At 45.1% G+C, this 10,456-nt stretch overlaps 2 protein-coding genes and 1 non-coding gene across 3 annotated transcripts; 2 read left to right on the top strand and 1 right to left on the bottom strand.

Moving 5' to 3' along the window:
- The first annotated feature begins 207 nt into the window (after positions 1-207).
- LOC123426894 (LRR receptor kinase SERK2) lies at positions 208-6,296 on the top strand. The gene is made up of 11 exons (XM_045110797.1): positions 208-545; positions 1,856-1,988; positions 2,083-2,154; positions 2,582-2,725; positions 3,165-3,236; positions 3,359-3,430; positions 3,505-3,617; positions 3,748-3,876; positions 3,964-4,305; positions 4,969-5,363; positions 5,697-6,296. Exons 1-11 carry the CDS (start codon positions 446-448, stop codon positions 6,006-6,008), a joined length of 1,884 nt encoding a protein of 627 aa, XP_044966732.1. The 5' UTR covers positions 208-445; the 3' UTR covers positions 6,009-6,296.
- Positions 6,297-6,356: 60 nt separating this feature from the next.
- On the bottom strand, positions 6,357-7,467 carry LOC123426895 (protein EPIDERMAL PATTERNING FACTOR 2-like). The gene is made up of 2 exons (XM_045110798.1): positions 6,879-7,467; positions 6,357-6,752 (listed from the first exon to the last, which is right to left on the bottom strand). Exons 1-2 carry the CDS (start codon positions 6,973-6,975, stop codon positions 6,481-6,483), a joined length of 369 nt encoding a protein of 122 aa, XP_044966733.1. The 5' UTR covers positions 6,976-7,467; the 3' UTR covers positions 6,357-6,480.
- Positions 7,468-8,524: 1,057 nt separating this feature from the next.
- On the top strand, positions 8,525-8,596 carry TRNAW-CCA. The gene has a single exon. It is a non-coding gene; the product is annotated as a tRNA-Trp (tRNA).
- The last annotated feature ends 1,860 nt before the right edge of the window (positions 8,597-10,456 follow it).

The raw sequence follows: 10,456 nt of genomic DNA, 5'->3' as shown, positions 1-10,456 counted from the left end.
TGACCCCCACCAGCCTCGCCGGAAAACGACACCCACCGTAAAGAAACCGGCTCTCCTTTCACCGACGCGCGGGGCCCCCGAAAGCCGTCCCCACCTGACAGTGAACCGGGTGGACAAGCGCGCGGTGGCCCGGCCTTCCGCGAAACAGGCCTCCCTTGCCGATGGAACATTTTAGGTTGGAAGCACGGGCAGAGACCAGACCAGCAGAAATTTAAAAATCTCGAGCTGAAAAATACTCTACTCCACACCGGTAAAAAAAAAAACGTGCCCTGCTCCCGTCAGAGAAGAGAGAGGGCGGGGGTGGAGGCGCAGCTGTCGACGCGGCGGCGCGAGGCGGGAGGCGATCGGGGGCCGTCGTAGCCAAGATCAGAAGGGCGCCGGAGACCGGCAGCGCGCGTATGCTGCGGCTTTGAGACGGGCCCACCTAGCAGCTGCCTGCGCTCGGATGGCTGCGTCGCCGGAGATGCTGCGGAGGTGCTGGTGGGCGGCGGCGGCGGTCCTGTCACTGGTGCTGGCCGTCAGTCGGGTCGCCGCCAACACAGAGGGTGAGCCGCTCCATCAATTTTCTCAATTTTGAGTTATTTGGCTTCCGCCCTCCTTTCGGGTTGACGAATTGCTTGGTCTATGGGTGAGCTCGTGAGTATATAATTTTGGGGAAAGGGAGTAAACATCTCGCATGTGTTGCTGCTGTACTTCTTAGCAAGTTTCCGCCCATGGGCGTGGACTGAATTTATTCCTGTTAATGGAAGGTCTTATAATCTCCCCTTTCCAGCTTTGATGGATTATGTAGGTTCTTTATCACCATGTCTCTCATATTGTGTGACGAGTTTGTTCTTTCTTCATTTTTTCCCCCCGCTATGGCTGATAACTTTGGTCTACTGGCAAATTCAGAGAGATAGAATTAGCTTCCACACAAGTACTGCTAGTAGTATCTATGCTTGCCCCAACTACGGTTGAAACGAAAAACATTTTCCCCTTCCGAAGTAACGCCAAGTCTGTAATTTGGCATTGTGCTTAAACTGGTTTTCTGGAGGTGCATGTTATGGCTCTACAAGTTTCAGTATTCAGGACACATATTTGTTTGTAGAGACCACCACTGCACATATTTCGCCCTGTTTTAAGTTTTAACCTTTCGTAAATGTAATCTAGCCCTTTTTCACTACAGGGTAGATTTCCATATCTTTCGGTTTTAACTGAAATAATAGAATTGCTATAATTTGTTTGTCTGAAGGTAGAACTAGTATTCTTCTGGTGTTAGAATCAAAAGTGTTACATTCTGTCTATGGTGGTAATAATTTGCTTTACATTTATTTTTAGTAATGTCTTGGCTCCTACTAGAACTGTACATAACAAAGATGTACCTGTTGTATAAATGTGGAGGTACTATTTGGGTCAATGAACAAAAATGTTCTCCATTTGCTTTGCCTTTTGTTTTTACTATATATTGGCTTCTATACTAGAGTAACCGCTTGGGTCAAGGAATTGAAGCTAAATATAAGGACCACGTTTATTCTTGCAAAAAACGGGAAGCGTGCATCTTTGGATGCACAGGCCTAAAGATATCTTCTCTTTCCATAATCTAAAAAAAAACATGTTAAACACTCATCAATTACCATGTTTTTATATTGGTATTCACATATTTATCTGTACTTTAGATATTGACTGGTAGGCTATGCTAAATTTTGCATAGGTTTTAGACAAAATGGGAGTTATATATTTGTGTGCATAGTGTGGTGGCGAAGTAACTGCTAAATTTCTTCACATAAGATTATTGGGAGAATATATGTATATTTCCTTAAATGACTAGGCATGTATAAATTGCTTATACCTGATCATATTGTACTTCCATTGGTAGGTGATGCTCTGTACAGTCTGCGCCAAAGCCTTAAAGATGCTAACAATGTGCTGCAGAGTTGGGATCCCACTCTGGTTAATCCATGCACATGGTTCCATGTTACTTGTAACACCGACAACAGTGTAATCAGAGTGTAAGTTTTTGATAGATTTTTCTCTAGTTTACACTTGCTAAAAGTTATAAAGGTGATCGTTTGTGTGTCGACTGTAACCTTTTTATTGTTGCAGTGATCTTGGAAACGCACAACTGTCAGGTGCATTGGTGTCCCAACTTGGACAGTTGAAAAATCTACAATATTTGTAAGTTTAACATTCTAGCCTTCCAATAATTATTTTTTTAGTTATATGGCGCAGTAGTTGCATCTGTGTATGTTTTCGTGAGCTTGGTGCCTGAACTTCCAAACATAGCTGTGCCGAGTACGGATGACAAACATGTCACGGCATTTGAAACTACATTGGTTTTCAATAAAATCTGTAACCATGTTCTGTAATTGTACTATTCTAGGATGTTTAGAGTGTCTACTACATGTGCTTCGTTCTCCTACAGATTTTGGAAGTGATGTTTGTGAGATTTCTGCTGACATCCTACATCGTGTAGTTTTGTAGTTTTCTCATTATTTCTGTGCCTCTTATTGTTTATCAATCATTTATGGTACCTTTTACAAGTTTGGCATTCTCATTCTGCATGCCTTGAAACTTCTAGTGAAATTTCACTGTTATATGACAGGGAGCTGTACAGCAACAATATAAGTGGGATAATACCTTTGGAACTTGGGAACTTGACAAACCTGGTCAGTTTGGATCTGTACCTGAACAAATTCACTGGCGGTATTCCAGACACATTGGGGCAACTCTTAAAGTTGCGATTCCTGTAAGAATATACCTTTTTACTCCTTTTGAAATGAATATAATTGTCAATTCCATGTGTCCTTTTTTTTCTGGTTCAGACCCCTACATTTCTCTGACAGTGTCTCACCCTTACCAAAAAAAAAACATAATAGGAACTCTGCACAGAACCACAATAAAGATGCATCATGGCACAGGCATGCATTTATACAAGCTTTTCTTCCCAGAAGTCCTCTTGGATTTGCATGTCTTATTGAATGCTAATTCATATAGTTTTCTTCTTTCATATGACCATATCCAGTTAGGTATCTAGTTACAATGGAGGGTAAATCTATTGTGTAGTTCTTTTCTTGTGGCTTTAATGCTTTCTGTAGGCCTGCTGGTTTGAATGATTATTTTCTGGCCCTGCTCGTTGGAATGATTCTAACATACTTCTTTCTGGTAATGTCTACTTGGAATAACAGCCGTCTTAACAACAACAGTCTTTCTGGTCAAATTCCACAGTCCTTGACCAACATTAGCACCCTCCAAGTTCTGTAAGTTATCTGTTCTACTATTTATAGTTCATATTCTACATGTGTCTTAAGGATATGCTGTGGTCATGGTAACAAACATGCAAACAAGTACAATATAACACATGCATCTAACAATCTCACAGGGATCTATCAAACAACAATCTCTCTGGAGAGGTTCCATCAACCGGCTCGTTTTCACTCTTTACCCCTATAAGGTATTCTTTCTGGTTGAAAATTCGGGTGCTTACTGCATCTTGTGAGGATGGTGATTTTTAACTTGTTGTCACAGTTTTGGTAATAATCCAAATCTTTGTGGACCGGGTACTACGAAACCATGTCCTGGGGCACCTCCTTTTTCTCCGCCTCCCCCATTCAATCCTCCAACACCAGTCACGAACCAAGGTGAATTTTGTTAACTATGATTCTGTGGCACTGAGGCCATACTTCTTGAAATGGGCAATCCTTGAAACTCTCAAATTATCTGGATGATCGTATTTAACATGTGCTTGCTGGCATAACTCAATTCTGTTAGGTGACTCTAAAACCGGGGCAATTGCTGGAGGTGTTGCTGCGGGTGCTGCATTGATATTTGCTGTTCCTGCAATTGGATTTGCACTGTGGCGGCGACGTAAACCTGAAGAGCATTTCTTTGATGTCCCTGGTTAGTACTATATATATATAGCATGCTTTGATGTCCCTGGTCATGTTATACAATTTGTTTTATCTCTTTACTTCTGTTTATCTTCAGCCGAGGAGGATCCAGAAGTGCACCTGGGCCAGCTAAAGAGGTTCTCACTAAGGGAGCTTCAAGTTGCTAGCGATAACTTCAGCAATAAGAACATTCTAGGAAGAGGTGGCTTTGGAAAGGTCTACAAGGGGAGACTGACGGATGGTACATTGGTAGCAGTTAAAAGATTAAAAGAAGAACGTACTCCTGGTGGCGAACTCCAATTCCAAACAGAAGTTGAAATGATTAGTATGGCAGTGCATAGGAACCTGCTTCGACTCCGTGGATTCTGTATGACACCTACAGAACGGCTACTAGTCTATCCATACATGGCTAATGGTAGCGTTGCATCACGTTTACGAGGTACCTACTCCTTTCTACTTATTCTTCTAGATTTTTTTTTGCACATTTCTGTACTTTTTTGACCAACTGTAGACCTAGTTTTCTCTTTCTCTGGATATATAAGGAGCCATATTTACTTGTACACAAGCAATATCAAGTCGGCACAGCAAGAATAATACCCTTGAAGCTTGATTTTAAACTGTTTAATTGTTTCATCTCTTTGACACATGGGACATGATGTGATCAATGCAGCATTGCACTTAGCATGTCCCTAGTATTTAGTCTATAAAAAATAAGAAACAAGACAACGACTCTGAGCTTCATTGATCGCATCATGAAGCATTTCCACTAGAGTATCCACAGCAGTATAACTTTTACGGATTGTTTCATCTCTTTGACACATGGGACATGATGTGATCAATGCAGCATTGCACTTAGCATGTCCCTAGTATTTAGTCTATAAAAAATAAGAAACAAGACAACGACTCTGAGCTTCATTGATCGCATCATGAAGCATTTCCACTAGAGTATCCACAGCAGTATAACTTTTACGGCAATTGAAATAACTAAACTTTACTTTATCTACTACTCGTAGAGCATTTTTAGTTAATTCAGTTAAGATTTATGGTACCTCTAGTACATGATTAGTGATTTCAGTTTTGACTTATGGTACTTGATTTTTAGAGCGAGGGCCAAATGAGCCAGCTCTTGAGTGGGAAAAGAGAACTCGGATCGCACTGGGATCTGCCAGAGGACTGTCTTACTTGCATGATCACTGTGATCCCAAGATCATTCATCGTGATGTCAAAGCTGCAAACATTCTCTTGGATGAAGACTTTGAGGCGGTTGTGGGCGACTTTGGACTGGCCAAGCTTATGGACTACAAGGACACTCATGTAACCACAGCTGTCCGTGGAACGATCGGGCACATTGCTCCCGAGTACCTATCCACCGGGAAGTCCTCTGAGAAGACGGATGTTTTCGGTTACGGCATCATGCTTCTGGAGCTTATCACTGGACAGAGGGCGTTTGACCTCGCACGTCTTGCGAATGACGACGATGTCATGCTGCTTGACTGGGTAAGTTCTCCTCTATCTTTTTTTTTTGAACCGGGAGTTCTCTATCATTGAGCATACATATCATGAGCAGCGATGCAACTCTAGTTTTGTTTGCATCGTGCATCTTAGCTGTCTGCCAGTTCTAGTTTGAGAGCTGGAGCAAACGGTTTGTCATTATTGGTTCAGTGTCCTATAGCATGCGTGATCAGTGACAGTTAGTAAACAAGGTGACTGACACTTGGCCTCCCTCCCATGCGTGATGTGTGATGTGTAGTGTCATCCATGATTGAGAGAGAGGAGGCTAGCGTGAGAGGTGAAAAGTGATGCCGAGAATTGTGTGTTGCGTTGGTGCAGGTGAAAGGGCTGCTGAAAGAGAAGAAGGTGGAGATGCTGGTGGACCCGGACCTGCAGAGCGTGTACGTGGAGCACGAGGTGGAGGCGCTGATCCAGGTGGCGCTGCTGTGCACGCAGGGGTCACCGATGGACCGGCCCAAGATGTCGGAGGTGGTGAGGATGCTGGAGGGCGACGGGCTGGCGGAGCGCTGGGAGGAGTGGCAGAAGGTGGAGGTGGTCCGGCAGGAGGCGGAGCTGGCTCCGCGACACAACGACTGGATCGTCGACTCCACTTTCAACCTCCGGGCGGTGGAGCTGTCCGGCCCGAGGTAACAGGAAAAAAATGAAGAAAACAAAACCGTCTCCTGAGGCTCCGGACAGCCCCTCGTTGCAGAATTTCTAGCTCTCTTTTGTACATGATGACAGACAGAGTCCTGCTAGCAGTAGCAAATTTGAAAGGGAAAGAATGTGTTCTATCTATCCTGGCGTCAGTAATTCTAGTCGCAGGCTGCACATTGTTGTGCTGGCTAATGCTAAAATCCTGCTGTATTGTTTGTACGTGCACATACACTTCATCGGTGCTGGTAGTAGTGCTAAATCCTTGATAGTAGTAGTGCTAAATCCTGCTGTATTGTTTTGTTTGTACGCGCAGCACTGAGTGCCACTGTGGCTCGCGGCACGTTAACGTTATTATTTCTTACATACAACACTCAAGGAACAGACAATCCACAAGCTTGACGCCAACGCCAGCAAGAGCAGAATCACGAAGCGAGAAGAAAGGAACACAGGCGTTGCAGAGCCTAGACTAGAGGGTGGGGACGCGGAAGAACCTGCCGCGGCACATGCAGCGGTAGGCGATGGGGCACGACTCGGAGGCCTCGGCGCACCGGAAGCTCACCATGACCCGCTTGCACGGGGCGCACGCCCCGCACGCGTGCGCGCAGTCCGGCAGCCGCGACCCCGTCACCGCTCCCTCCTTGAGCATCATCCCTTGCTTCTCCTGATGGGACGACGGCGAGGCCGCTTGCCCTCCGGGCGTCGCCTCACGGCCAGGTTGCAGGGCATCGGCACCTGAACCTGCATAATGCACGTAACGTGTCAATTGCCAGCCACATGTGCCATGTCGTCTGCTGGCAGTGGTAAGTAGCCGGAGTACTAGGTACGAGTCCACGCGAGTACGTAACGATCGACTGGCTGGCTTACTTGGTGTGGTTCTGGTGCCATGGGTCACGCACGAGCAGGAGGCCATGGCCAGCGCAAGGGCCAGCGCCAGAGCTCCCACGCCAGCTGACTTCCTCATTAAGGCCTTGTTCGGTTAATCCCTCCCAAGAGGGATTGAAGAGGATTGAAGGGGATTTAGATGAAATTTGAGTTGTAGGAGATTTAATCCCTCTCAATCCCCTCCAAACCTCTTCAAATTTAGAGGAACCGAACAAGGCCTAATCGTCTCGTCTCGCACCGCAGCTAGCTCGCACGTTGTGGAGGAGTCGTACGTGGAGGAACTGAGGAAGCCAGGGAATGAGGAAGCTGAGATAGCCGGCCAGGCGATGCTGGCGAAGTGGCGAGCGCTTGCTTATATACACACACTGCTAGTACGTACGCACGCTTCAGAGACTGATGCGCGTGCAAGGGCAAGCGACCATAAATAACAGCGGAGTGGAGATACGGCGGCTCACACGATCCTCGATAGGATTCACATGGAACCCTTGTGCCTGCGTGCAGCCAGTGAGCACGAAGAAGACGAGGAGTAGTAGATGTGCGTGCCTACCAGCAGTGTGTGTGTGTGTGTGTGATCGGTCGATGGCGGAACAAGCTGCTCCGACCGGCACGTATTTATGCCCGTCATCGCCGCGCCGGTGGGCGCCGCAGGCAGGAGCGCAGTTATTGCGCCGCCGCAGAGGAGCAGCTGGAGCTGGGGGAGAGGCCCGGAAGAGGACGACGTCGCTTCCCGTGGATATACTTTATGTTCACATAGTATACTGTAACACTGAAACTCTTCTGGGTGCAGAATATATCCGTCTATATTCTGCTCTGCTCTGCTCTGCTGCGCCTCTTTGGTTCGGTTAATGCACCAGTACAACAACTCTGGTCAAGCAAGCCAAGCCGGCATCAATGCAGCTGCGAGCTGCTCTCTTGCGCGGTTTAATGGCGCGCATGTAAGCTGCATGCATGGACCGGCTGCCGGCACGGCGACGTGTCTGACGCTGCCAAGTTCTTCGTGGTGTGGGTCTGACGCGGCCATGACACTTGTTTCATGTGCATCGTGGGCCTGATGGATGGAATTGGGTTGAGTTCGTCGGGTACGAGCTTCTGGATGAGTGAATAGGCTCTTCGACATAACCACTAGTTGCTCAGCTCAAGCCTTTTCGTGTCAACAGAAGGGGGCTATGAACCGAAGGCCTGAGACTCGTTGCTTTGGAACCACCTAGCCCTAGGCATTAGTCTGAAACTTGCTGCGGTGCTTCAGTTGGTACTAAAATCTGATCTGTACTACTTCTACTTCAGCTAGTTTTTCGACTAGACTTCCATGCTGAGATGAAATGATGAATGAAAAAACAGGCATTATCTGTTCTTCAGTAAAATGGGGCTCGGTGTCATCCATCTGTAGCCTCTGAAATCTTATGTTGGACTGCAGTCTTGTAAAGCTTAAATCTGCCGCTCATGTATGAAAAATACAGTACTCTGCAACCTCAAAGCTGCAATAAGAGTGACAGTTGTTGCTGGTGGCGTGAGAACAGAACTTCAATATGCGGCATGGCCATTCCAGCGACGGAATTTTAACGAAGAGAAGAGGAAGAGACCATTTACGTTCCACAATATCAAGGGATATTTACAATTGTGTGCATGCCGGATCCGTGGCGCAATGGTAGCGCGTCTGACTCCAGATCAGAAGGTTGCGTGTTCGATTCACGTCGGGTTCAATATCCCGAACTAAATATCCGGTACTTTTTAACTGTTGAGTGCAGTATGAATTTTTTGACACAACTGAGCTAGCTAATGGCGGTTCATGTTTCAGTTTTTGGTTTATGTTTCAGGTGAGGCTAAGATACATGGTGTACTAGACAATGCGTTTTTTCTTTTACATAATTGAGTTAATGGTGGCAGTTTTTTGACGTAACTGAACTGGTGGTGCTTGATAATTCAATTTTTGTTTTTGAGTGTTGGTTTATGTTTCAAGTGAGGTTAAGATGCATGGGGTACTAATGGTGGTTGATGTTTCAGTTTTTACTACAGTTGGTTTATGTTTCAGGTGAGGTTAGGATGCATGGTGTGCTACACAATGCCTACAAAGTTAAGGTTTAAGTTAGACTTATATCAAAAGGTACCTCCTGAGGTACGAGGTTCTCCTCCGCCGGTAGGCCGGAGCTGTACGGCGAGGCCTCAATTTACCGGTGGGAGTCATAGGTTTTTCTACTTCGTGTATCGGATATATCTTCTTTAAGCGGTGGCGAGATAATGATGTCGCTGTTGGCGTGGAATAAGGTTTTGTCGCTCCACCCTTGTCCCGGTGATGTTTCCTCGTATCGCTGAGAGGCGTGTGGAAGATGATGTATCCTCAGATATGGTTCTTCGAGTTTGACATTTTTTTCTTCAGATTTGTCTCGGTCACGCTGGTTTGGGGAGAGAACAACATGGTCGTACGTCTTGGTCCTATGGATCTAGTTCTGACCGACGATGGTTGGCCAATCTCGACCTTGTCGAAGAGTGTGTCTATATGGCCTTTGCCCTTTTCGTAAAAAAACAAGGGAGAAATAATTTTGGGCTGGGCTTGTGTGGTCGCACCTGAACTGTTTCTTGTGCTGATCTGGTTTGGGAGCCTGAATATAATCAAACAACTATGTCGTTTTCAAGAGTTTCTTCCTCTTTACAAGTATTTTTCTCTGATGTATAAATAGAATATATTAAAAATAACATTTTTCCGATAAAGGATAATGAAATAGAGAGAGTGTGCCATATAGTCTAGTCATTGTCTGATCAGATTACAACACGTGAACTTTCACTTCTAGATAAAAAGAGGTCTCACACAAGCACAATGATAATGAAAAGAAAACCAGGTTTGAAATAGTCTACCTTTCTAATACTAAATATAGGTGGTTTCAATACTTGAAACTGTCACACTCATTCTGTGGTAGGCATATCAGACACCATATGCGACGTCACTGGTGCATGCTATCGGCCTTGTTTCATGCAACATTCTGCTCGGCCTTCAATGGAGATGCTAGTATTTAAAGTTTAAATCAAAATTAAGACTTCTGGATATTTTCCGCTCCATGTAGCACATTGAGCATTTGGTCGAGCCAAACAATAGCAGAGATTTGTAGGGGGACACACCTACCTAGCCGTGCCCACCTGCACTAGGCACGATTATGTCATGATCTGCAAGGAGTTGGATTTTGCACGAGGGCACATCAAGTTCTAAGTTCTATTTTTTAAAACTTACAATTTTTGTCATTATTTGTATCAAGTTTTAGTAGCTAAAACTTAACAAACTTATAGAACTTATTAAAACATATTCAAATTGTCCTTATTTGAAAGCTCTTGTCACAGGAAACACGAATATGAAAACAAAACTTAATTGATGTTTGATTAAAATATATAAAATATGAAAAAATAAAAGCCAAAAAGTCTGTGCCTCTGCCCCTCCATGCCATAAATCCTCTCTCCACACAATAGGCCACAACTCATATCAGCGCATGACAAAATGGTCAAGCCTACAACTTATTCTCCTCTCTTCCCCCTTTCCTTTTTGTCTAGACCCAAACATGGAATGCACATATATG

The sequence above is a fragment of the Hordeum vulgare genome, chromosome 2H (assembly GCF_904849725.1).
Source record: "Hordeum vulgare subsp. vulgare chromosome 2H, MorexV3_pseudomolecules_assembly, whole genome shotgun sequence".
NCBI lineage: Eukaryota > Viridiplantae > Streptophyta > Magnoliopsida > Poales > Poaceae > Hordeum > Hordeum vulgare.
Note: the sequence above shows the minus strand (reverse complement) of the source record. Positions and strands in the feature narration are given on the sequence as shown.